Consider the following 27,966-nt stretch of genomic DNA (forward strand, 5'->3'; position numbering starts at 1 on the left):
TACAAGAGCAATAAAAAAAATTAAATATTTATTTTGAATAACAAGCTTAAGTTCAAGCTGCATTGTTGGCAATGTTGGTTTTAAACACAGATCACAAAAGCGTGCAGAAAATTGTATTTGAGCAAAGAACAAAATAATACTAAGAATTATACTAAACAGCTGCTGATTTTTAAAGAAACAAAAAAAAGGCTTGTAATCACTATACAAAATATAAAATGTATTAAACACTACCATCCACAGAACAGAGGTTTATTTTAGTTTGATTATATTTAAAAATTATTTGTGTAGTTATTTATATAGTGAATTGTAAATGAATATTATACAGTAACCTCCTTTTGGTCTGCAAAACCTTTGTTGCACTATAGCACATCCAATCACATTGCAAAAAAAAAAAATTATTTGTCCTTACTATCAATAAAGAAAACAATCATTGATAATACAGTAAATATTGTCAGGTCTACAAATAATGAAATTCAAAATGACTCCTTCGACTCTGAAGCGCTTTCCATGCAAAAAGTCAGCACTTGCTGTTTAAACTGAGTGCACTACCAAGCAATGTCCAGGGTCGTAGATGTTCTTGGTAAGACTAAACCTTACAAAAAATTTAGAAAATAAAATAAAATTTAAAAAAAAAAAAAAAAAAATCAAAAATCAAAGATTGAATGCAATCATGCAACCTCTTACTACTGGGTAACCCACTGTGTCACTTGTTAATTTATTGCCTTCCTGGAATATCACTCAAGGCATCAAAATTAGATTCATGATAAATATACACATAATGAAAGGACACAAACTGCTATTCGACACTACTACTGGTAATGTCTGTGCTACGTGAAAGCACCTTTAAAAAGAGCCTATGCGGCAAGAGATAAGTGTCTAAAGATTCAAAATGAATCAACAGTATTGGATAACAATATAATTCTCAACTCAGAAGCTGCCTCAAGATTAGGTGCATCTTCAGTTAATGTAACAGGAAAAAAAGGCAATGGATTTTATTATTTGTATCCACTCATAAACTGACCTAAGGCCACCAGATGTGCAGACACAACAAGTTTTCTTTTCTTTTTACAGTTCTTTAAATTGTAGGATGATACGGGAATAGATCTATTCAAAAACAAACAGCTATTTCATCTCTATTAAGAGGTGGCACCAGGCGTGGGGTTCACGTTCTGAGTGGCCACCTGTGGTGCCACTTCAATGATCCGGGGTTTGTCTATAATCCTGGCCGTGCGGTTGCCCTTCTCTACAATGCCAATAATCCACGCCTGGTGGCCTTCGCCGTATTTCGGGGACTTGATCTCGGCGCAGAAACGTGCTGCCTGCTCTCGTGGTAAACAGATGAGGAGACCTCCTGAAAACAAAGAGAGCAGAGTATCAGAACATCTGACTGCAAAGTATTTCAGCCTAGGTCTGCCAGATCCCTACTTGGACAAGTGCTTGGTGACTTCAGTGGAGTCTGCTGAACTCCAAACATTCCAAGAAAAGACACAGTGGACGTCCAAGCTCTTGCTCTACAGCAAGATGTCTGTGCCTGAATGCAGTGTTTAGTTTCATATAAATGAAGCCAAATGTACACAAAAGATGTTGGCAAAAGGATGTGATAGTGATGCCAACAAATGACATACTGAAACAACACCAGCACTGTAACCTTCCTCCGAGGACTGCAAAATGCCTCTACACAGGAACATTTTGGATAAAGGTCATATGCAGATACCTGTAACCACATATTGATGGCAGCTGATTCTGTGAGTAATCCCCATTGCCTGCAATGAAATCATTCATCAAAGCAGGAACCACTGCCCTGCTGAGACTGCAAGAGGCAGAACATGAAACACAGGCTTGATCCGGTGTTCCTTCTGACAGCCCTTGTGACCCCTTTGTCTGACAATTTTCTAACCTGTTTAGCCTTTCTTGAAAGTTTTCTTTTTCTCAGACACGACTGAAATTACTTCATTTACTAATGAATGCTTTCAGAAGCAGCACAGTAATGAGTTAGAAAGCTTACCATTCCAGGATTAAACCTAAAAGCACTTCCATTCTTAGAATCCCAAAGCACTGAAAAAGGTAGGTTGGAAAGTGAATAGAAAATATCTAGAGAACACAGGAAGAGAGTAGATTCACACACCCCTGAATTTGGGCACATGCTGAGCCTTGCTTACTCTTTGACCCAAAGCATTCTCATCCTCACATGTTCTACAACCAGCTCTGAGCCAGTCCAGGGGCAAAGGGCCACCTGCAGAGCAGGTCACCCCGGGGCTCAGATGCCACCTCCTCCTCCTCCACAGATAATTCCTCAGCACAGTGGGTACCTTGATGTTTGCTCTTCTGAGCACATAGTCCCTTCTGTGGAGACTAAAGACATTTTTCATTTAGGGCCATGAAGAAGCAGCTACTGAACATGAGGAGTTAATTAAAAGGGTAAGTGGAAGTGTGAAAGTGATCTTTTTAGAAAAGCCAGCCAAAAAATGTCTACCTCTCTGACATTTCAAAATAACATCCCGGTATTTCTATCAAACACAACAACAAAAATCCCATAAGCTTGACTGACAGTGCCTGTAACTACTCCAAATGTAACAGACAAATCAGTTGCAAAGGAATTATGTGACATTCCCATGGAAAGCTCTAAATCCAACTGAAGAGAAACTTAAGTCATGGTGCAGGTGAGTCAGAGGAGAGGTTTGCAAGTGGCAGTGCAGAGAAGGTGCTAACTAGCCAGAAGGGAGGTGTGCAAGTATGGTAAAAAGCAAGAGCAGAAAAATAATCTTCACTCTATTTTTCACACACACAGTCTCTTCCTGCACTTTTGTATCATTTGTACACATAGCCCCTTATCATTCTCTGACAAGACAAAAAAAAAAAAATTAAAATCCCAGTCTCTGGTGAAAAAAAAAAAAAAAAATCACTTCCCACCTGCTGGCTACATCCCAGTCTGATCAATAATGCTTAAAAAGGCCATGGGCTACTCTCGACCAGCAGCAGGCTTCCTGTATCCAGGGATTATAGTTATTTCTCTGCTACACTGACCAGTCTCTTTAACCCTTTGGGTAAGTCCTTAAAGGTTCTCCACTACATTTTTTAGGCAAGTTTGTGTTCTTGGCATTCCCAGCTGCTCTGCTTTTTGGGGATTAAAAGGATGCAGATATTTGGTCGCTGTCCTGGCATATTTTTGTAAGAACAAAAGGGGTTTTTTTGCAAGAGGCATTAAATATTGCTGGTTTTAACAAGTAGCATTTCAAGCAGGGAAGTAAACACAGAGCACTTCAAAAGCAGGCCAGACAAAACTCTGTAATTAAGAGCAGAGATACAAATAGTTCATGAATCAAAACTAAGTCCTTGCTCCTGCTAATGGCTTTCTCCCACAATGACTTATAACAGGATGACATCACTAGCCTTGCCTCTTGTCAGGCACTGACCCTGCCCTTCTTTTCCATCCATCTGCCTACTTCCACCAAATCTCCACAAATACCAAGTTCCTGAGATACCTCTACTACATTAAAAGAGTCATCTGACACCATCCAAAAGTTATTAGGACTGAAAAATACACACATGTATCAATGTCCCAGAGTAACTCTGTGACTTACCTCTGCAAGTAGCCACTCTAAAAAAAAACCTCATTATTTTGAAACCAAATGCCCAACTGCAACTTTAACCATTACCAAGGAGTCCCCTAAAAGAGACTGCAGAATCGTATGAAAGTGCACTTTTAGGAGCCATTAGCAAGAGTGCCTAAAGGATGGAACAGATGACATAATACATCTTTTCAACACTAGCTTTTGTCAACAGGTGTCCAGCAAATGCACATAGGGGAAAAAAACTTCAACACGATAACCTTTAAATCCATTCAGATAGTTTTCCAGTAAATTTCTTATTGCCTGCCCACTCTGCTGAAAAACATCTGTTCCCAGATGAAGAAGCTCCAGACAGAGTGTGTCTAGAAGTTTAAGCCAATAGAGAAGTGTCTGTGTTAGAGTAAGCAGAGCCTTGAGCAGCCCCAGCAGGCCTCCCCACAGCTGGGTATGAGGCACAGCAAGGTGGGCCTTGCCCTTCATATAAATCAGTCCCAGGACAGGAGGTGTGCAGACAGCCTGGTCCCAATGCAAACGAGCCATGCCACAGGAGCCTGCCCAGCTCACATTGCTGACACACACCAGGCCCTGCAGTGCAAGCCCAAAGCCTGTGGGTGGTCATTCAGCTTCCAGAGCCTGGCCAGTGTGTGTCCACGTGGCTACAGGTCTTTTAGGTATCTGGCAGACACTGTCCTGTGACAAATCCCTGTAGCCACCTCCAATGGCAGAAACACAGCACTGTGACCAAATCAGACAGATGTGTTTTGAGGCACCCACAGTTCACCACCAACCAGATCTGTCTCGCTGTTTTTCCCATCATCATCCATCTCTGCCCAACTCCGCAAGCTGCTCAGCATTTCAAAGAGACCTCTTGCTCTCACTCCCAGAAGAGATTCTGAAGTCAAGCATTTCCCACTTCCCAGCAGTGCATCCATCTGCACTGTTTTACATTCATTCCTTCAGTGAAAAGAGAATTGGGTATCCCCCAAGGTGCAGGATGGGCAGCTCTGAAGACAATAAGCACGCGGTTTGCAGCTAAACCATTCTCACACCAACTGCTCCCCAAACCTCTACTACAGCCACTCACCTGGAAGAGCACCTTGCAGTTCCAGCTGTGTCATGCTATTTTTTGGGCTTTTTCTAAATAACTAATGCTACTGGCACTCCAGCTATGTGGGCTCCTGGGTAGTAAGAATCTGATTGGTTCTACCAACCTTTTTGACACAGCTTGCCAAGCTGTCACCAGATATTTCTACCCGCTTCTGACTGACTCTGGATTTGGAAAGGGTTCACATCCCGTATCCTGTTACACATCATCTGAGCCACACAGTCTCTGCAGGACAGAGTGTCTGCACAAGCACAGATGGCCAAGGAACAACTCAGCAGATCAGGGTAGGTTATGTATTCACTAGGGGAAAAGTTTATGGCTCTCACTGTGATGCCTTTTTCCAGATCTTCAGACTGTTTTGCTTCAAGGGGCCCCCTCTGTTGTGAATGGCAGAGAACACAAATAATACTTCTGAAAAGCCAGAAGATGACAGGGAAATGAGATAAGAGAAAAAGACAGATTTGTTGCTACATCTCTCCATTTCCCAAAGAGAAAGACAAGTCAGACTAAATTAGAAAAAACAAAATTAAACAGGAGAGAAGGTTCAAGGGGAAAGTGAAGTAGAAGGACATCCAGCAGACAACAGTGATCATGCTCATCAGAGAAGAGCCTACTCTTAATAAGGCAACTTTAAAAATAACCATAAGAGGTTCTCATCACCTGATGGTTCTGTAAATATTTTTGTCCATAGCCAGCTTTTCAGTATAATCTGTTGTACTGTCACTGCAAATAGCAGCTTTATTGAACTCAAGTAATAAATGGGTCAGAGAGCAACATTTATTTTTTTGCTCCTAGTCACGATCCCTAAAGTCAGATTTCATAAAAGTAAGGGAGAACAGCTGTATTCTTGGATGTCTGTATGCTGTGGACAGAGAAGGCCTCAGTTGCCAACACTGGCCCACCCAACACTAAATTTTATTGTAACAAACCAAACACCATCCTTTGTCAGGCAAAACTACTGCCAGTCGCTTTGCTTTTGAGAAAACTGTCAGATGTGGTAGAATTTCCAGGTATTCACTGTTCTGGAGTTAACAGAGAAAAACAAGTTTCAAAAGAATTCAGAATCATCACTAACTTCTTACTGCAAACTGGAGAGTTGCAGGGTTTCTGTAACAGTGTTCCATATGGGAACAGAAGACATTCAGGACAGGATGGTGGTTTGGAAGTCATGCTGAAGGAGTTAGTTGTGAACAGCTGTGTGGCTGCTGCTCATTAGCCTGGCCATGTGCCAAACCAGCTGTGACTCTGGACACACAGCACGCGATTTGTGTGTCTGAAATGGAATTCTGAGGTGCAGGTGTAGGGAAGGAAGAGGGTGGCACTGCTGTCACCTACCTGAAGTCTCTGGACAAGTGCCATGCATGAGGCCGAACATGTTGCCACAGGCCTTACTGACAGCAGCCATCTTAGCCAGGACAGGGAGGTTGTGGATAACAAAGGACACCTCGTTCCGCTGCTGCTTGGCAAGGTTTTGTGCATGCCCCAGGATCCCAAATCCTGTGATGTCTGTAGCTGCATGTGCATTGAAAGTGTGCATGAGTCCAGCAGCTGCAAGAGAGGGAGGTAGAAAGAACACCAAATCAGAAAACACCAAATTATCAGAAAAGTGCTTTAACAGTATTGTGCACAGTCCAAATGAAGTTGCATACCTTGAATGCAAACCAGATTGGGTTAAATTAATAAAATAAATATAATCGTGCTCGAAGAGAACTGGAATTCACCAATAGTGCACGTAACACTTAAAAAATTCAATTTGTATTTAAGATATTAAATCATGCTGAAAATCCGTCATGGAAGTTGCATTTATGAGCATGGTCTATTAGACATGTGCTATTCATTTATATTGGCAGTCTAAGAAACAGGGGTTTGCTTCAGATCCAAGCTTCCCAAAGCTGAGGGCCAGGGAGGTTCTGAGGTCAGCTTTACTCCACTAAGGGCAGGGACCAGACACAGCTCAGTCTTCTCACACCTCTCCCCCTGCTACCCTGCAATGGTGACATCACGACTTGAGATGGGGACACTCAAAGTTTAAGAGCTGAAGAACAAAGCCTGCGGCTGTGAGCAGAGGGCCCAGCCTCCCTACCTATACATTCATGAAATTCCTGCATATTTGCAGCTTCTGGGTGGGAAAAGGGCACCCCTGAATGCAGGACAATAGCACCAGTTAAGAGTATTTAAGTGTTGTTAAAGGTGTCTGACAAGAATAGAGGAAAAACAACACCGAGAACACTTTGACGCTTTGACTTTTTTTGGGTGCTTCCCAACACAAGAACTGGACCGAGAGTTATTTTCCATAAGATAATGCTGGTCGTTTATATTCTTTCCTGGAAGGCTTTTGCAAAGAACGAAAAACCAGGGGGATGACATAAGAAATGAAAACTGAATGAAGGGGAAGAATGATATTTAACTATTCCTGTTCCTTCAACTGAGAAGTAAAACTCTTAATTCTCCACTCTGCCAAAAGATACCTCGAAAAAAGAAGGGAAATACTGGATTAAAACTTCTAGGGTAAAAGCAGAACCTTTCCTCTACCAAAATTAAAAGAAAAAAAAAAATAAAACAAAACCCCCCTACAGGAATAGGAAAAAGACAAACAGAAAAAAAAAGCATACTCCACATACATACTCCATACTGTGGAAAGCACAGTACAAGACCGAATTGTAAGAAAGTAATTTTTTTTTTTTTTTAATCAAAACTTAAACTGAAGCTTACATAAGTTTAGAGCTTTTCCTTTTTTTACTCTATTTCAAATTATTTTAACCTTATCACAGTCAGGTCTTCTCTATGGAAGAAAATAAGGAACAAATCCAATATTTTTCCCTTTAAAACATCCTTTAACTCACTGGAATGTTACTTGCAGCACTCACATGAGTCATAATCATATCCAGCAGCTTTGTGTTTTTGCTGTATAATTACAAGAGGGCGTTTGATTTTAATTTGCTGGTTTCACTAACACTGAACAGCAGAGAGATAGGGCAGAATGAAAGGGACAAAGTGGCTGTGCCACAATTCCCCAACACAGTGAAATAAAATTGATTTGGAATTGAAAAAACTCACAGTCCCTTCCCTCCAACACAAATATCTCTTCTTACCTGTCCTGTTCAGCCGTGCCATATTCATCATTGCCTCCTGGTATGCTAGTTCTACATCTTCCTGCGTTACCACGAGTTTGATTTTATTCCACTTTTCAGGCTAATGGATGAAATAAAGATGTTTCTTTAAGATTTTCAGCTGTACATTTCAAAGCACACCCTGACCACTTAAAAAAACCCCAAACCCTTAGTCCAAAATGTATTTTTTTTTTAACAGTTAAAGAGGGGCAAAATGTTCCAGTCAGAAGTGTGCACCTTACTCTGCTGCACCCTAGCAAAGTTCATTTAAAGATCTATTAGGCACTAAGCACTTCAAATCCTACTTTCAAGGAGCTGAGTGGAGCGGAATAAACTACCAAAGGGAAAGAACTCCTTCAAGGTAACTCTCTGGATTTATCTCCAACAGCCAAATTAAAGTAACTTTGTTGCTGGATGTTGAGATTTGTAATTTCTGGCTTCTTGGGTTTTTAAGAGGTTGTTCTTGATTTCACACCTGGACACCTTGATCAGGAAAGACCACTGATATCCACCAGTCCTGGTCAGAGGAATGCATACTAAGGCAAGATTTAATCATTCTAGTTTAGGATTAAGGCAGTTTCATAAGCCTCCTTTACAATTTAATACCAGCATCTTCCACCCATTCTCCAGTATCTGGTATGGTGTCATCTCTTCATAATATTCCCATAAATGCTCTTTGTCCCAGAAGGGATTCCAGATCCAGAATTAAACAAAGCAACTATTTTATTTTTAAAAGCCACACTACAAATTGATTTAACTTTTTTTTTTTTTCAATTAAAATAAAATTACAAAGAAAACACAGGAGTTTTGAAGGCACAGTACCTATACTGCCATTCCATAGATTAAATGTATAGAACAAACACCTTAACAAAAGGTGCAGGAACTACTAAGAAATGGTAGGTGATGCTACACTGGGGAAGATCTTGTCTTAAATGAGTGCTGACTTCAAGGGGTGTAAGAGAGAATCCAGAAATGACAAAAAGGGGAAAGACTGGTCAGCCAAAATAAATTGTTAAAGACCAAGGAACAATGGCAGTGGGACCAGAGTTTCTGATACTGGGTTGAGTTGGATCTACTAATTAAAGAAAAGCACTTTTGCTTACACAAATGAGAGACCAAGTCAAAAATTAAGATGTGGCTGTTACAGAGATGACAGAATAGGGACTATTCTTACTCTGGATATGACTGAAAAAAAACTGAGCAGTCATTCTGCCTTAAGTTTCAAAAACAGTTCTGAGGCTGATCACAGGATGGAAACTGTCAGATGACGGCAATGGAAATCACAAATGATGTGGAAGCAGAACTCAAGGCTGAGGACAGAAGAGCTGCAAACACAGGTAAGATATGAATTGGAGGCAAAGTCCACTACAGCAATCAAGATACTGGAGTTAGTCAACAGGGAATTGAGACAGATAAATTTGCAAAAACTTCCAAACAGGTTTTAAAAGCAAGATTGTATTTCCAAATAGGAAGGGTCTGTAGACAGCAACAAAGAGCTAGAAAACCCTCTCTGAAGGGGCACAGCATAGCACCCCCTTTCATGCCTTTAAGCATGTATATCTCTACACTCCAGTTTCTCTTCCTTGCCTATGCATAAACTTGCTATACGACACCTTCTCCCGCACAATTTTTAATATGAAGTCCTATTCCCCGCCAAAATCTTATTTACAGGTGGATTTGTGATGGGTAATTAATTCTAGTTTCACTTTCCCTGTATTTTCACCAAACAAAGCTAAAGAAAAAGTAGCACAGCTACTCAGAAATTTTCTTACCACAATCAAAGATATATTCTGTTTACACATAATAGCAGTATTGATTTCCTGGCTGTCCTCGTTTTTCAGACCAGAAGGTTTTTCTGTTTGACAGTTGAGGAAATTAGTAGTATTTGAAATATGTGGAAATTCAGAATAGGCTTAATTTGCAAGCCTGCTCATCAGGACAAGATGGTATGTTAAGAAGTTAGATTATGGCCAGAAAACGTATTATAGAATTGGGGTCCTGTTGTTTCATGCTTCATTTTCATATCAAGATTATCTGAGGCCCTGATTCTTCTATCTGTGGAAAACACAGGATTCTGAAGAGGTCAAAATTTCTAAGCCAGACCCTGTGAAGAAGGAGAAAATTATTTTTCCCTTGCTCCTCACACTTCAGACTCCAGTGAAGGTTTAAGCTAGTTCTCTCCCACTTTGCTAACACTAGCTATGTTAATTAGAATTCATCTGACAATGCAGTGGCCAACAGCCAAACCAAAGCAGATTCCAACTCACTCCTCTGCCAGTCTATTGGCTCAGGAGTCCCAAAAGTAGAAAGGATGCATCTTTTTAGGGTGTAAACTGAGCAGTTATAATTCAGAAGACACGTACTGGGAGCCAGACAACATAAGCAGATGCCAGTTTTGCAGTTACTTTTCAGTTCAGTAGTTACATTTTTGCCTGAAGTAACAGATGGAAGTATGTCTACATCCATAATGCTGCTAGAAATATTCTTACTGAATGCACAGGGCAATACATGTGAAACGCAGATAAACTTCCATGTACACAAGCAGAAAGCCCAAGAACACAGAGAGCATTCTTGGCCTAATTGCCATCAGTAAGTGTTGCCAATTACTTTGGCAGGTGGAGTAGGGCATAATGTCGCCCAGGGTGATAGTCTGTTGTTCTGTTAGTAAACAATTTTGGTTATTAGTGCAATGCCTGAGAAATAACTAAGAATTAGGTGCAATTAAGATGGGCTCACTAAGCACAAAATTGTAAATTGCCTTGATTCCAAAGGAATTTTGCACACAAGTAGGGAAGGCTGGAGAATATCAAGGAGGAAGAAGGAGAGAGAGGTGACAGATGACTGTTATATGACCTGAACTTTGGCATGTTGAGAGAATGAGGAAGGTCATCTTTAATTCACACCCCTCTTCCCTGTTTCATTTTTTGCAGTTTACTCACAATATCTAGCCACTGGTGGACAGCTACAGCCACTTGTGTTCCCAAGGGTTTAGTTAATACAAGCACATCTCCTGGCACTGCATTGTCTGGCCTGGAAACAAAGAATTTATATATTAACTACACAGTGAAATTCAAACACATTATTAGGAATAAGTGCTGATAATTACATTTTCACAGACCCACGCATCTTACTGCACAGTTAAAAAACTGACTAATTCTAGCATTACCCTTTGGGATTCATTGCCATGCAATATTATTGAGGAAAATGTTGCAAACTTGCTTTAAAAGTGCTAATCCGTCTTTTTTGGAAAACGCGATGTTTGCAGTCGGACACACACCAAATTACATCTCTTCTTTCTATTTTTTGGGGACTTGAGAGAGGATAAGAGAAAAAAATTACCTTTTTTTACCCAGGGCATAAGATATCCAGAATTAGGATCATGCACAAGTTCATTTGTATAGAGTGCCACAGTGGGACATTCAAAATCATCTGTTAAATGGACAGAACGCTCTAAAGACAGCAGTTCTGTAGTTCTCTACAGCCATTAACAGGAAAGTTGGGACATGGTTTAGAAATGTATGTAAAAATGTGGCATAAATTTATGTTCAAAACAGTCTCCACTACCTTTAAAGATTAGAAGCTTAATTCTCCTGTTAAAAAGAGAATAGGATCAAAGGAGACTGGGGAGAAGTAAAATGACATCCTGCTTAAAAAAAGCAAGTATGTACAAAGAGATGTGGCATCTGTTGAGTGCTAAGGACAAACACAAGCAGGAGAAGGTACTGCTTTATTCATCAGGAGACACACAACAAGATCACAACACGGTGCTTAAAGGATTTTTACTGTATCCCTCAGACCAGTGCCTTTGACTGTTTAGTGATTTAACTTACATTATAAATTCATTAGGCTGACAGACTGTCGTGGCCACTCCTCCTAAAACAATCCAGGGATTTAACACTGTTTGGCCACCAGTAACAGATGTTCCTGCCTCTTCTGCTGCATCTTTGAAACCCTGGATAATTAGAGGCATCACTTTGTCTCTTTCCTAGAGATCAAAACAGAAGTCAGAGTTCCATACACAGAAGAATCATTGCAAGACTGGTCCAAGGCTTTAACCACTCCAACCCTCATAGCAAATAATTCATGACAGAAAAGCAACCCTTAGGAAGAGTCTGGCCTCCTGAAAACTCCATGCTATCCCACAGAGTCACAGTTTTACAGCTCTGTGTAGAAGAGGTGCAAAGACACTCTTACACTGAAGAAACATTCTAGAAAAGGTCATGTAAGAATCATAAGAGCTCTGGAAACTCAGAACAACTACCCTTCTGCTGTAATCAGGTACAGCCACAGCAGTGTAGTGCCAAGAGGCAACATTTAATCAAGATGCATTTGGGCTCCATTAACCATCAAATTTTCAACTTACATCCTTCTAAGAATAAATATCCCTTTTTTACTAAGCAAAATAAACATACATGATGATCACTTTCACAAAAAAGAAAAAAAAATAATTTAAAAATATATAAAAATAATAAAAAGCATGCAAAACCAATCCATAATTATCTATCCAGATTGATAGATTAATTGGTAATCAAATGCTGGCCTTTGGCAGAAGGAGGCAGCCCCTTTTGGCAGGGATCAAGGCAGCAGATTACAATGCCACAGAAATCTGAACTTTTAGCACATGACCTCAGAATGTTTATGAGGCCATGAATTAAGCCAGTCAATAAGACCATCTCTTCTTTAAATGGCTTCAAACTTTGACAAGAAAATACACTTAAGGTAAATATATTCCGAGCACATTTAGCTGTTTGAGTCTTCCTTCAAGATAAAGTGCCAAAAATCTTACCCTATCTGTCATTTTATTGCTGATTCCAAGGAGCATCAACATGTTGTCACATTCTGTAACCCCCATGGCATAAAGGTCACTTAGGACATTGGCACACGCTATTCGTCCCTGAAAAACAAAGAGACAAGAAAAAAAAATCTGCAGCACTGTTGGTGAATGTTTAAACACCTTCCACAAGCAAAGTTTCCAGTCTGAGTTTGCATTCTGACACAGCTTCTTACTCCACAGCATTAAGAAACACAGCCAGAGATGTGGTATGATCCACTACGTGCCCACCTAGAAGTGCAAGTATCCTTCCTTTTACAGGTATGGAGAGAATTCAGCTCAGCTGTCTTGGTCAACACACTCTCCCAGTAACTCCATAGGAATCCCAGAGTTCAGAATGGATGCCCAATCTGAGAGGCTGAAGCTAAGACCAACAGCTATCTTTGATAGCAAGCTCTGTTTATTTAACATAGTATATTCTTATTAACTTTATTCCAGCATAAAACTGTACATCCTGATGGAGAAGGCCATGGCATGGAATTCACAACTGCTAGGAAGTTAATCCCAAAAGCAAATATTGCTGAACTTCTGCATCAGAATATGCAGGAGACAGGTCCTTGAGAAAGAGGTTTGTTCCCTGTCCTGCTCTGGAGCCATGTCTGCACTCCTCAGTTTCAAGGATAGAACTCCTCTTCCCACAGGATACAGCTGTGCTGCCAGCACACACCCACACTGGGCTGCTTCCTCTGCTCTGGGGGTGACAGCATGTGCAGGGAATAAAGGAGCTCAGGGCTCCCAAGAACTGGATTTGTCACCACTGAGGGAAGCTCTGTATCCCCACCACTCACATAGTGAGAGAGATGTGCTTATCTGTCACTTGCCAGGTGACAAGATCAGGATGAATTTTGCTACAGCACCAACAACTTTTCTGACTGCTGTGTGTGCATGTGAGTATCTCCACTAACAAAAACTTGTACAGGAGACAAACTGTTTGCCTGCTGAAGATTCCTCTAACAAGTCAGGAAGCTGACAGGATTGAGAAGCCATCACTTTCATTGCATAAAGTTACTCTAATTTTACTAAATTAATGGATCTGAGTCAAGGTTTCTGAGGCATGGACCCAGCACAGATGAGACACCAAGTTTCCTGATGAAGATGCAGAATTTCCTCACACAGGGTGTGCCCTAAGAGACAGCAAGATATTTTAAAATATAGCACAAATTCTGTTATGGTACTCTGGAAGACTCCATACATTCTATGAAAGTTGTTTTAGGTTTACAGCTGCAGAACTGTAACCAACACATAGCTTTATGATATAAAGTTTGTGCTTTTCATTATGTTCAAAGGCAACACCACCATGGTAAAAGCAACAACATGTTTATTTGACACAATTTGCATAAAAATTTAGTATTTCCAGGCAGTTACTTCACTTGCTGATGACATGAAATAACATCTCCAAATCACAAATAAATATAATACAGTTTTTCATAAATTCAAGATTTTTCAGTGGCATATGGGGAGTCCCTGATATTTGGAACTAGAATATATTTTAATAATTTAAGTCTTAAATTATTAAGAAAAGAATTGTGTACTGCACTATTTTATGGATATTGGCTGTTAAAATTTCTATATACCTGCCATTTCCCTTGTGGAACTATCAAGCTATTCTCTGTTATCTTCAGTATTTACCAAGCAAACTGCTGGTTTGTGCCCTGTTAGGAATGACAGATAAGTTTTTAAAACCATAATGACAACACCTCTGATAGTCAGAGATCAGTCTAATAATATTTTTGCCAACTGCCAAAACCACTATGGAAACAAATTCAGGGAACTGCAATTCTCAAGTCTGAAGGAACAGAGAGAACACAGGGCTTTTGTGAATACCAGCAAACCCAACAGGGCTCACAAACAGGGGTCAGCCTGGCCTGGTCCTGCAGGCCACCTGCCAGCTTGCACAGTGCCCTGAAACACAAAGATCTGTGTGCAACACACTATTTGTAAGGGCAAAGGATGAAGAATCAGACACCCATCTCCAGTCCTAAGTGAAGGTTCTTAAAACAGCAACAAAAAGGTTCCTGGATGGAAAGGGAAAGATGTACTCTCTCAAACCAGCCAGTTCCCTGCTCCTGTACTCAAACAGGTGTCTCCACAGTGCTAGGACAGAGCCCAGTATCCAGTACTAGCCCCAGTGGATTGATGCTTATTACAAAACCCTTTTTCAATTGCCTGTAACTTTTCTAATAAACCATTTAAGCTGAATAAATCCTATGCTTGGTATAGATTTTACAGGTGCACATCCTAGGAATAATTTTGCACACAGACTGAGTGTTTTCAAGGACAAAGCCAAAGTGAAGGAGAAAGAGGAAAAGAAGGAAGAATGATTTTGCATATAACTGCAGAACTTAGTTTTAAAATAGGCAGTGCCAGAATGAGAGAAAGCTTTTCTGAAGCAGAAATTGGAAGTTCAGCTGAGTCCACAAGCAGTTTTGCCTTCCTCAGCTGTTTCCTAATCCCTTCTGTCACAGCACCCAGCTTGGAGTTAATTTGCACTTTTGGCTTTCCCTCTTAGCTTCCTCCTCTCTAGTAAGGAAGAGAGATGAGATAAGGAGCTGTAGGTAAACCCTGTTCACAGAGAAAGGAAGAGACTCTAGAGCAGGGAACACCACTCAAAACCAGTCTGGAAGTGCCTGTATTAGGAGACTGAGGGGAAGGGCAAGGGGAGTGTACACTGCATGTGAGTGATACTGGTAACATAGTAACAACAGGTGTGGGTCAGGGGACACCTGGACCTAAACCAAGGAAAGAAGCAGTTGGAGAAGCAGGGTAGCAGTAACCCATCTTGAGCAGAGGAGGCCAGAGCACACCCCTTTATACAGCCTGGACACTGACTCAAAATTCCCAAGTCTCACAATTCCTCTGCTTGTAACAAACATCCTTAAGCCCTGTGGCAAACTATATTTGACTGTCCTCTAGCCAATGTTGGTCCACACAAGTACAAGGTAATCTATACTGTCCCTTGGGGTACTCTGACCCTCAAGAAAGAGGTCTGAGCAGAGGGTCCAGGAGCAATAATCCTGCTGGAGCATCACTGGTGGTATCAGCAAGAAGGCTCAAGATAGAATCCCCATCCTCAGTTAGCTCTTAGGGAGAAACAGACATATCTAAACAGATTAGGAAGCGGCCAGCCACCAGATTAAAATAAATGCCCTCAAGAATGAAAAGTGAAGGACTTGAGAGTTAAGACAGCACCACGGTTACAGCTGCTGGTGCATGTGGATCACAGCACAGACTGTAACTATGATGCAACCACTGAAGCTGGACTAAGGCCAAATTTACATTCCACTCCTACCACACTGACCTAGGCCCATCTACCTACTCCTGTGGCATTTCAAACCCTTTGTATCTCCAAACAAAGCAACCCTCCCCCTTCACTGCAGCCTTTAACACTGACTGTCAAGTTTTTGTTACAAGGTGAGAAAAGAGTTTCATATGATGAACTTGAACACAGATCTCCAAAACATTTATTTTTTTTTCCTCTGGTCCCTAACAAGTTCCCACATGATATTAAAGCAACCCACTTGAATCAAATTTCTCAGGAGAGCTCAACAACTCCATACTCCAGAGACCAGCCTGAGATTTTTGGCTGCTCAGTTTAAACAAAGAGAGTTCTCCTGGAAGAGAAATCACAGGAGCTAGGCTTACATAGGCACTCAACACGTGGTCAAGCATGCAAAAGAAAAAAAAGAGATGGTCCTAATCTCAAACTGTCTCCAAAACCTATCAGACAGGTCTCACAGAGCAAACAAACTGAAAGCAGCACATAAAACATTCAGTCACACTAACAGCAGTAAAAGAAATAGTCACATTCAAACCACAGAAAACATGAATTCTAGCACCTTTCATTTAACTTCTGTCCTTATAGCTTTAATAAAGTCTTTTTTTAAAGCTCGTTTATATCCCAGGGTCTGTTCAAGTCAATACTGATCACTGCCACATATGCAGGAATCTCTGCTGAGACAGACTAAATGTGACAGGAACACAGAAGGAACCAAGGCCAAAGTGCACACACCTTCCAACCTGTCATTTCAATGTGTCCATGTTCAAGTGGAGGTAGCACCACAGGAAAGCTGGAGTTCACACAGCACTCTGAAACTGCCAGGTGCTATTGCTTACTACTGACATTGGATATTTCCAGATCTAACGGGTTACCTGGTTATTTCAATACCTCAAAAAAGGCCAATTACAATGTGGTTCTGCTCGTAAGTTTACTCTCTGCTACTTCACAGGCTGCTCTTTCTCCCCCTTTTTGGGCTCTTCAAACCAAATCCCACAGAACAAGAGATGCAGGGAAATCTGAATTAAAGGTGGCAGCTCTCCCAACTTTCACCTACACAGCAGCACTGCAGCATTCCTGGCCAATATGGGAGATTCCATATGAAATTCCAAATTCCATATGAAAAGGCATAATTTCCAATGAAATTATGCCTTTTCCTCTTCATGTCTATTCAGGAAAGACTCTGAATGCAATTAATCAGACAATTAGCACCGCACATCTAGAAGAAACTGTCAGAACTGCCATCAGATTAGTGAGAATCCCAAATCAGTAATAGACCCAAGAACCAAGTTTAGCCAACTTACCATCATATAAGGGTCATCCACAATAGGATAAATATAATCTGTCGTCTGGACTAATGACAAACCTCCATGTCTTAATGGAATAACACAAGTGTCCATCCCAATTCCTGCAAAACAGAAATCCATGAGTGAGGTGGGTAACTGTGCCCTGAATTATCTGTTGCTCTTAACAAAAAAGTTTATAAAACATGTCTGTGAAATACAACTCCTAACATTGCCTAAACAGACATGCCAAATTCCTTCATCAGAGAAAGCGCATAGCACAAGTAAGAGGAAAAAACAAGCGAAGAAAGAACACTCCTGGTTGGAACTGAATGTAAATGCAAATGGCTGAAGGCAAGAATTAAACTACAGTGTTCTTTATTCTTTTGCAGCAGCATAATGGCACATTAAGAACATCTGTGCTTTTATGTAAGTACATTTAAAGTTAAGAGGAACTAAGTACACTGATATTGTCAAAAGCAAATAGCTTTTCCTGTCACTCAGATCTCAACAAAAACATGGTGACAGTTGTGAAGGGACACAGCATCTCATAAAGGACATTCCCTCACTTCAGAAGGAACAAGAACTCTACAGGTCATATAGCCTGAGACCTTGGTGAAGGATGATTCACCCACTTGGAGCTTTAGCAACCACATTAACCTTGCCTTGCAAAAGGAAGGCTGCAGACCACCTGATAGATACAGAACTCCTTGGAGAAACCCACAACTCTGAGTACCACAACCTTTTCCCTGACAGTGGATATTTCAAACAGAACATGTGATTTTAGAACCTCCAAGCATTTGCTGCAGTGGAAGAGCTCACACCAAAGGGGCAGGTGACAACATGCTGGCTGAGCCACACTCCCCTATGGATAGCCTTGTGCCTTGCAGCAATGGCAGGAAGCTTACCCCCTTCCTGGGCTGGCAGCAAGCTGCCTGGAATTACTCTGCAAGCCCCACAGGGCAAGAGTCTTCAAAAGAGCCCATTTTTAGGAAGCAGATGTCATACAGGAGCCTTTCACCATATATTAATGAAACACTACCCTAGCCAGAGCTACAAACCAGTGTTTGGCAGTGTCCTGTACAGGGACGGAGAAAGTTGCCATCATTGGAGTCTTACTGAGGGGACAGAAGTCTGCCATGCAGTTGGTATATAGGTGGAGAGGATCTTGCCTCTCCCGCCTAAAGACACTAGAGACCCTGCCTTGGAGGAGAACACACACTGACAAGCTCCCAAGCAGGAGTTGAGGGTTGCTTAATCTCCAGAGAAGCTCCCAAGCCACTCTGCCTGATGTGCAGTGTCTCCAGGGAAGGGCACATAAACAGTTACAGAGAAGTGGCCCAGGTGCAGGAGCTGTTTTGCCCTCAGTTCACCTATTCATGCCATAATGCTACAAGACCAACTTCACTTGTGCATTTTTCCACAGTTTCAGCAAAAGTGCTGCTTGACAGACAGGTCAAGGGCAAGCAAATCTGTTCAGAGCCATGACTGATTTCAGGTCTGTAACAGCTCTGAGAATAAACACCAGATTTGCAGTTTCTTACTCACAGTTGTATTTAAGTTTGCTCTGGGTAACAGCCCTTGCAGAACTAAAAAGGGGAGAGCTTGAGCTTGCTGCTGGCAAATGACTGCATTTCAAAAAAACATGGTGCCTATGCACAGGTGGCAAAGTTACCTGTCTATACCTTTTAAGCACAAAACATCAAAGGCAAATCCCACCAAACTTATCCAAACACGCATCTGCTAAAGGGATAGCCATCACAAAAGCTTATTTTAAAAGAGACCTGAACTCTTCACCTTCTATTACTAACAGATTTTCTGTTACATAGTATCACACCTACACACTAACAGAGTAAATCTACTTTTATGTCTATTCATATAGCTGTAGAAGAAAAGTCTACTAGCAGTTCTATTATTGTTTAGAGCCTGTAAGTTTGTAAGAGAAAAAAAATCTAAACCAAACTACTGCCAATTTTAGAAAATTGCCAAAATGAAATGCTGCTGTGAACATCTTAATTTAGAAAAATATATAAATATAGCAATTTGGGGATGAAAAAAGATGGAAGTGTCCTCCATCAGGGAATATTAAATTATAGTGCCACCCCAGCTTCACACAATTGCTGCTTAGATATTTCATACAAAGATCCCCATTGTTTAAGCAAGAGCATGGGTGCCTTACTAATCTCTCATTATATTCAATCTCTACCAGAATAATGGGTTGCAACCTGTTACCCTGCTAACAGACAATTAGCAATGTTTATATAATTTTAAATAAGGTTATTGAACACTGAACTGATAATGAAATAACTTCAGAATAAATGCTCCACTGATATTCCTAAGTTGAGTGGAAAAAAAAAACCAACATTCTGCACCACAAAGAGATTGAATATGCAGGGCTGAGTAAACAGACAAACGGAATTAAAAGTGTCATTAAACACATTATCTACAATAATTTATCTATATCAATATTAGGTACAGTAGCTGGTATCAAAATACCTACGTTTGCCCTGTTCCCCATGTAGGTGGCTTGTGCAGGTTGTTTTCCCTTATTGCTTGCATCATTGTGCAAATATCAAAGAGAAAGTGAAGCTGGCAAGAACACAGGGGTCTTGGAAAGGCAGCCTTTCCCAGGCAGCTTCTACAGGTGAGCAAAAGAGTTAGAGTGGGGAACAATGAAAGGACTCAAAGGAATAATGACAATTGTGAAACAATTCGCTCCCAGTCAGCTGAAGCAAGGAAGTTCTCTTCTCTCACTTTCTGTGACCCAGGAACAGAGGGATGGGGAAGGAAAGGGAAAATTCACCTTGGCATCATCCAAATCCATTCATCCATTGCAACAAATTCCAAATGCAATGCATGAACATAGAAGTCTAGAACTGATAGGACTTCAGTTTGCACAGCATCTACTGGGGGGAAGGGGAGGAAGAGACTAACACCTAAGCATGTGCCCATCACAATGGCCAGTCCTGAGTGTTTTGTCTTTGTAGTTGAGTGCACTGCAGGATGATAAATAATTAAGATAATATTCTTGTATCCCAGATGCCAACAAATGTCAGCATGAGATTCATCCTTCAGCTTTCTGGATGCTGTGCATGCATTATACAACACACAATTTTCAAACTGGTTAAACAAATCACAAGTGTGATCATGTCACTAAGCAAACCGAGCAAAAGACCACCAATGTCCAGAGCAACAACTACTTACCCAACCTGGGCATAACTGCCCCCAAGAACTGTTCATCTTCCTGAAAATGGTTTTCTTGTAGAGATTCGAGCAGTTTCTGTAAGACATCCTGTGGCACTTTGCAGCCTGTGCCCTTCAGTTCAGTGAATCGGGTCAGACGGAAGCTCTTGTCCAGTTCATAACTTTCTGGGTTAAAGGACTCCCGAACAGACATGGTTCTCTCCCACAGACTGCCGGCCTCTCCCACCCCAGAGCAATGGGATCAGTTTCTTTGCTGATCAGTCTTATTAAAAAATAAAAATAAGAATTAAAAAAAAATAATTAGAAATTCCTATGACCTGAAAGACAACATGTTTTCCACATGGCACAAGTTAAAAGAAAACGAAAGCGCTCATTGCTGTTGTTCACCTGTTAAGACAGGTGTGCACACCTCACACAACTCATTTCCCTACGACTACAAAGGGATGACTCCTCATCCTACTTTCTGACATTTAAAGCTATAACTATGTCAGGTGAATCAGAGAATTAACTTCTTTTCCAGATATGCTGTGTAAGGTTTTCATTAAAAAAAGAAACTAACACAATTACCAACCTCATTTAATACAGAGGTAATGAAGGAAATAATAGTTCCTAGAGCATAGTGGCCAACTTCCAAAAGGCAGCCTGGGCCCTGATCCTGCAGCAGGCTCAGCAGAGACATCTGTTTGTACTCAGCTCAGTGTGCAGCCATAATTTTAGCCATTAACATATTAATATCAAAAATAAGATGCTTTTCAAATAATGGCTCTGCTTCAGTCCTGAAGTAAGAAGCTGAAGCTCCATAATACACCTGTTCTCCTTGGGAGAAAACATAGTCCTGGTGTTCTGTTAGTACAGGTAGCAGAACAAGGAGGCTGTATTTAAGCAAAGAGGTTCACCTACAAGCATGCCAGTTTACCTTTTAGCATGTTCACAACAAAATAATGCTGAAAAGAAAAGTTTCTTGCCTCTTCAGCCCTTTTTTAGTCAACTAATGATACGGAGATTCAGAGAATTACCCATTAAAACAGTAATGTAAAAAGACACTGATGCAATTCATTTAATAAAATTCTTAACAATGCATGTCTAATTTTAGAACGTTTTTCCACTCTGACTCACATCCACCACACTCCAAAACTAATAAGAGGCCTAACCGAGACACTGAGTTCTAATCAAGAACGGCTGTGATAAAACACAAATTATCTTTCTCAGAGAACAAGTTTTCAGGAATTACTAAAAGCAACCTGTCTAGTAGTAATTTCTTAGAAAGCAAGGATCCTGTGTAACAGCAACAAGAACAGAGTTCAATGGCATCACTGAAAAAACCTGATACTGATGGTCATGCCCTAATGAGGTTAAGCTGAAAAGAAGAATGCAAGTGACTGGTATTTGCCAAGTTCAACTTTGCTAAATGAAGTAAAGAAGTAAATCTACAGACTGTGCTGTATCTGCCCTACACAGCACTTATTAACAAGTACATCTGTTCCATAAACCGTTAAGTCCATTTATTGACTATAATTTGTAGGAACTGAAGTTTTAAGTTCCCTGAGAACTTTTGATGTGAAGCCCAACTCCCCTTCACTGTTGTTTTCCCTCCTTCTCTGGGAGGTGTGGCACTTATTTAAAACAAATCTTCCAAAGCCTAGACTTGGGCAGAAATCCAAACTCCAGTTACAAGAACGTGTCTTGGATGAGCAATGAATTCAGTTCCTAGCTGTTGTCTTCCAGTGCAAGACACTAAGCACTTTCAATTAAAAAAAAAAAAAAAAAAGTGTCTGGAAAACAACCTGTCAACAGAAACAGGAGACAAAAGATTTTCGGGGGTGGGGGGAATTTTTTCTTTTCTTCATTACTTTTTAACACTTCATTCTAATTAATTCCAGAAAATTATATAAAGCAGTTTTCCCCACAGAGGAAACATCTTCCTTCATCTAACCAATAAGTGCAATAGGCTTAGCACCCTCTGTCTATTTACACAGGGATGGATGCAGAGGCCACAGCCTACCAGGAACTTTTTGCAGCCTTGAGGACTGTAAGGACACAGCTGCCCCCTTTGAAAACTACTCGTGAAACAAACAAGATAATTTCATTTAATGGAAAACATCCCCAGTGCATGAATACGGTAACCTTTCTAATAAAGGTCTGATTAAACTGCATGCAACTGTGTCATTCACAGACTCCCGTGGGAGGAACATTCCCCGCCAAGACCAAGTTTGGGTGGTCACAGCAGCGAGCCCGGCAGAGCTCACGAAGCGTTTGGACAACTCTCAGGCACAAGGTGCGATTCTTGGGGCAGTCTTGTGCAGAGACAGCAGCTGGACTGATGGCCCTTGTGAGTCCCTCGCAACTCGGAACATTCTGCAGTTCTGGCAGTCCATGCAGCATTGCAATGTAAGCGACAAGCATCCCTCCCCCAGCAGCAGACAACACCTCCTAACCCAGACGTTTCTTACTTTAAAAGAGCGGCATAATAAATATTAAAAGCTAAAGTTTAACCCTTGCCTTCCTAAACAGCAGAGAGAGGAGAACACAGGAGCGAAAAGAGGGGGAGGGAGGGAGAACTGGAGCCAGGTACATACCCCAAACAAACCCCAGCGCACCCACTGCCAGCCCGACCGCCCGAGACACGCGAGGCGAGGCGCTGTAACCACCATCGATCCGGGGAATGCGGCGGAGAGCGCTGCGGGCAGACATGGCTCCGGGACACCTTAAATTTCCAGCCGCTGCCTTTAGAGGCAAACCCGGGGCCTTCGCTGCCGCTCTTTGTGCGGCCGGAGAGGCGGCGGGGAAGAGGACGAGGAGGAAGAAGCTGCGCCCGGAGCGGCCGTGGCAGCGGCCCCTTCCCGAGGTGCGGCGGGGACGGAACCCGGGGGTGTCCGACTCCGGTGTCCCCCGTGTCCCCACGTGCAGGTACGGTGTCACCGGGGCGGGGTTCGCCCCTCGCTGGCGGGGACGGCCGGCGGGATGTTGGGAGCAGGCCCCCCCCTCCCCCCCCGCCGACACTCCGTAATGGGGAGGGAGGGAAGCACGGCGGTGGGGGGAGGAATGGGGGGGGAAGGAGGGAAAAGGGAAAAAAAATGTCGGCGAGCGAAAAATTTAACCCATCCGCTGCCAGCGTCCAAATTTTTTTAAAGCGGCCGCATCGCGGTGAGGCGCTGCCCCCCCCATCCCCGCTCCTTCCTCCGCCCTTCCCCCGGGGCCGGGCCGAGGGAGGGCGGCGGGGCCCGGGCCAGGCGGGCACCCCGCGCCCCGGCCGCGCCGCGCCGCCCCCCGCGCCCGGCCCGGCGGGAACGGCGGAGGCGAATTCCCCTTTAAATCTCTCCGCCTTGCACCCCCCCCTCCTCCTCCTCCTCCTCCCTCCTCAGGTCTCCCTCTCACCGGCTCTCGCCGCCTCCTCGCCCTCCGCCTCCTCCCGCGAACGGGACTCCCAGCGCGGTCCCACAATGCACCGGGCGCGACGGGCTCCCTCAGCGCCGCCTGAATAGAAAATGCCGCCGCCGCCGCCGGGCACGGGGGGGTTAAACCCCCCCTTTTCCTCCCTTTCCCTGCTTTTCCCTCCCTTTCCCTCCCGCCTACCCGCTCCGCGCTTCCCGCCCCCTCCCGCTCCCCCTCACACCGCATCCCACGCGCGTTCCCGCGCGGAGGCGCGCGCCGTTGCAGCGCGACATGTCGCGACACCGCCCCCCCCCGCCCCTCAGTGCAGCACGTGTGGGCAGCCAGGGTGTGTGGAGAGGGTCTGCTCCCTTCCTGCAGTCACGGCATCATCAAGGTGGGAAGCGACCTTTAAGATGAACCAGTCCAGCCCAGCGCTGCCACTGTAACCCCTTAAATACTAAACCTCCCCAGGAGCGCCGGACCCAGGCGCCTCTCAGACTTAACTCGAGGAGCCGTGACTCCACCACCTGCCTGCGCAACCTGTGCCAATGCCTGACCACCCTAACGGTGACAAATACTTCTTGAATATCTGATCTGAATCTCTGTCTCCGTTTAAGGCCATTTCCCTTCACCGATTAGAAATCGATTGGAAAAGACCTCTCAGATGGAGTCCAACCTATAATCAAACACCACCGAGTCAACCAGACCATGGCACAAGAGTGCCACATCCAGGCTTTCCTTAAACACCTCCAGGGACCGTGGCTCCTCCACCTCCTTGGGAACCTGTTCTAGTGTCTAATCATTCTTTCTGTGAAGAAATTCTTCCTCATAGAGACTGATGTTTCCCCTGAGAAGCATGAGTCTGCCTGTAGAACGCCTTGCTCTGACACCTTCTCCTACAATATGAGAACTTGGCAATTTGGAACAATTTGGGTGGGAAATTTAACCATAGCTGAAGAGACCTGGCACCTGCAGAAACAGGTCCTCCACTGATGCTGAATTTTTCCCAGAAGCTGGACAAAAAGTCACATTTTATCCATGTTACACCTAAATGTTGGGCAAGAAGGAAAGTGAGGGGGTCAAATGGACCTTACAATGGGCAGAATTTGGCCAACATTAAATTTTTCTGAGTGCAGAGCCAAGACTACAGCCCCAGGAAGATAAAGGTGTCATTTCCTCAGGTGTCATCTCCAAGGGGTTTGATCAGTGTGTTCCCCATGGAAGGCTGCAGGTACCACAGCAGGAGCACTGCAATGTAGCTGAGTGTGTCAACTAGTGACTTTTTTTTTACCCAGAATGTGTTTTTGAGCATGCTTCAGGGAAAATGTAATCCTGTTTTGCAGCAGGTGGTGATGGCTTCAGCACAACTCTAGGAAGCTGTGCTATGTTTTAGTACCCAACAGTCGGGATTGTCACATACTACTTGCTCAAGTCAACCTTTTTCCATCACTGATTTGCAAAGCATCCCATTTTTTCTTATGCATTTAATATATAAATCACTGGAATCTAACATGTCTTTAATGTGTCTGATTTCCAGTGTCTTCTCAGTTAATTTTTCTCCATTAAAGTGATTTTTGTGCTTCCAAAGACCCTTCTCCCAAACGATTAAAGCCAGAATTCAGATGAGTCTCTTGCTTTACATGCGAGACAAGTTTTCTCTAGAAAGGAGGGAATTTCTGTGTTAGGGATAGCACAGGGCCCAGTTTACATTTCCAAATAGTGAAACCAGGCATTTTGCTTCATGTAATTTGCAGCTAAGTATCTAATTAAGTAATTGCCTATTAGTTCAAAGATTGCTTTTCGTGCAACTGGCTTTGAAAAAGTCCTGCCTAAAAACAAGCAGAAAGAGGAAAAATTAAAGTGTTGCTTTTCTTGCCTGATTTTAATTACTCTTTTTGTTTCCCAGAGAATGTAGTGCCCCAGGATTGTGGTGCAGGGGACCAGAGGTGCATGGGAGCTCCCAGTGCTGAGCACATTTAGGAAGTCACTAATATTTGTATAATTAATTGATTTTCAGGCTCCTCCGTGGTGCTCTCTGAAAGCATTTCAAGCTCGACACACAGAAGCTGTTTCTCCATGAGCAGCTGTGGGGCATTTGGCTGATGGTTTTGACAGCAGAGATGAATTGAGGACGTGGCATCTGCAGTCCTGACCTGGAATTTGAGCCCTTTAGTGCCTCTCCCTCCTCCCAGACAGAGAGGAGGCGGAAGATCTCGGAATCTTCTGATTGCCATCGATCTGATTTTGCTGAGCACTGGACTTCTATCACGTCTGTGTGTTCCTTGAGAGATGATTTCAATCTGAAAAAAAACCCTGTAAGTATCTTGAGAGCTGGAAATCAGATGCTCTGATCTAGCATTTCTCCAGCATTTAGCCATCACCTCTACAACCAGCACCTCATTTAAAAAAACCAACAAAACAAACATGAAACATAAGGAAAACCATGAGATAATGTTGCTGATTTTGAGCCCTGACGTACATGTGTTTCCTTTCTGATATTTTTGGAGGGAAGAATTGGATCTACCTTTTTTTTTTTTTTCCCCCCACATCTGTGAGGACTAGACACTTCTTTACCAGAGGGGAAAAAAATAAATTGAGATTTCCAGGTGGTAACATGGCTGAAAGAAAACATGAATACGTGGAAATTCATGCTCATTACTACTGGCACAGATGTGGCTCTGTAGAGCTGAAGCTAACCAGGGTGTAGAGATGAGAACTGCATATAATTGAAGCCCTGATTAATTAAAAGCAATTTCTTGGCACAGACAACGATGGAGCATTCTTGGGTGGATCTGCACATGTCCCAGTGGACGTGTGCACCAGGGCCTGCTGCCTGTGCTGGGGTGAGGCTTTGTGTGGGCAGACAAGGGGTAGAAAAGTGTCTTTGCCAAGAAAGCCAAGCCAAGAGGAACAGCGAGCCACCTCTCCACTGCAGCTTCAGGTGTGTTGCTGCACCCAGCACACAAGTGCCCCATGCTTCTCCAGGGCTCTACACTTGGAACTGCTGCTGGAGGAAGTGTGGGATCAGGAAGGGAATTTTGTGCACACAGGGCAATGACCTTATCGTGCAGGATCATAAGCAAAACCCTGAAAGACAACTGATGGATCCAGCAGCCCTGGGAACACTGCTGGAACCACCAGCTTCATGGAACATTTTCCTGGAGTCCAGCAGTGGTTTTCTGGAGTTAAAAATTGATCAAATTTCCTTTCCTCCCTTCCCCCCCTCCCAAAGGCTTTTTTGTTATCTGTGTCCAAAATCTCCGGCAGAAACTCCATGATTGGAGCAATTTGGCCCAATGCCATGAGAAGGGACTGCTCCACACACCTTAGGAAGTGCAAAGAGGAGAAAGAAAAGAAAGTAGAGCCCTTCATGCTGCGCCTGATCGCTCATCAAAGCCAGCTGCCTCCTGTGCTGACCTGAGGACATGACAGATGTCTGTAGCCTTTACAGGTGCAGGGCCTGCATTTCATCAGTCTTTTTTCCATGGATGACCTGGAGTGTGGATTATTAGCAGCTCCGATTTCTTTGGCCGAGGTGCTTTGTTGTGTACACATCCGGGTTAAATCAAAGCAATATTTCTGATCCATGTAGGCTTCTGAGTCGGTTCTGCATCTCTGGTGTTTACAAAATGATCAGAGTTTGAACTCTCCCTGTTCTGTTTCTTAAATGTCAGCAGAAACTTTTTTTTTAAATAAAACAATGCAGCCTTCCCCTGCAATGTTTGTAACCGAGAAACTGTGGCATCACAAGAGCATGAAGAAATACTGGCTGATTAAAACCAGGGTAAGAAATGACAGAGAAAGTGTTTGTCTTTTTTTTTCCCTCATTTCAGATTTCACAATGAAGTGGCTGGTAAAATGGGACCAGCTGGTTCAGCCCCACTTGGGCTGAATACGACGTTCAGTGTGATGAAACTTCTTCCACTGGCAAACTTTAGTGTGAAAATTTAATTTCTCATGCAAAGCACATCTCACAGAATAACTTTTTTCCCTACCTCCCTCTATTTTGACAAACTAAAGTAAGTTTGGGCTATTGTTGGCTTTCTTTGCCTTGTTTTTTGTCTTTTTCCTGCCTCTCATTAATATAAAAGTGGTATTAAATAGTAATGATGCCAGTATTGACCTCTGCTGTTCCTTGGTGTTAGCTCATTTTTGCTTCAAGGAGCAGATGTCCTCATTGTTTTTTGTTGCCAAATGGGGACTTTGCCCCTTTAACCT

The 27,966-nt window shown here is 42.7% G+C and overlaps 1 protein-coding gene and 1 long non-coding RNA gene across 4 annotated transcripts; one reads left to right on the forward strand and one right to left on the reverse strand.

Moving 5' to 3' along the window:
• SEPHS1 (selenophosphate synthetase 1) lies at positions 1 to 23,857 on the reverse strand. Of its 3 annotated transcripts, none has more exons than XM_015628915.3 (9): positions 23,752 to 23,857; positions 20,377 to 20,638; positions 17,194 to 17,297; positions 12,571 to 12,678; positions 11,615 to 11,769; positions 10,724 to 10,814; positions 7,767 to 7,866; positions 6,010 to 6,222; positions 1 to 1,351 (listed from the first exon to the last, which is right to left on the reverse strand). In XM_015628915.3, exons 2-9 carry the CDS (start codon positions 20,567 to 20,569, stop codon positions 1,137 to 1,139), a joined length of 1,179 nt encoding a protein of 392 aa, XP_015484401.1. In that variant the 5' UTR covers positions 20,570 to 20,638; positions 23,752 to 23,857; the 3' UTR covers positions 1 to 1,136. The 3 variants fall into 3 exon arrangements, with proteins under 3 accessions (XP_015484401.1, XP_015484400.1, XP_018862230.1); XM_015628914.3 differs by lacking the exon at positions 23,752 to 23,857 and adding an exon at positions 22,953 to 23,255; XM_019006685.2 differs by lacking the exons at positions 20,377 to 20,638; positions 23,752 to 23,857 and adding an exon at positions 19,673 to 19,796.
• LOC107204946 lies at positions 23,195 to 27,545 on the forward strand. Its single transcript, XR_001521806.2, has 2 exons — positions 23,195 to 23,283; positions 25,766 to 27,545. It is a non-coding gene; the product is annotated as an uncharacterized LOC107204946 (long non-coding RNA).
• The last annotated feature ends 421 nt before the right edge of the window (positions 27,546 to 27,966 follow it).

Source organism: Parus major, chromosome 1A (assembly GCF_001522545.3).
Source record: "Parus major isolate Abel chromosome 1A, Parus_major1.1, whole genome shotgun sequence".
In the NCBI taxonomy this organism is placed as follows: Eukaryota; Metazoa; Chordata; class Aves; order Passeriformes; family Paridae; genus Parus; species Parus major.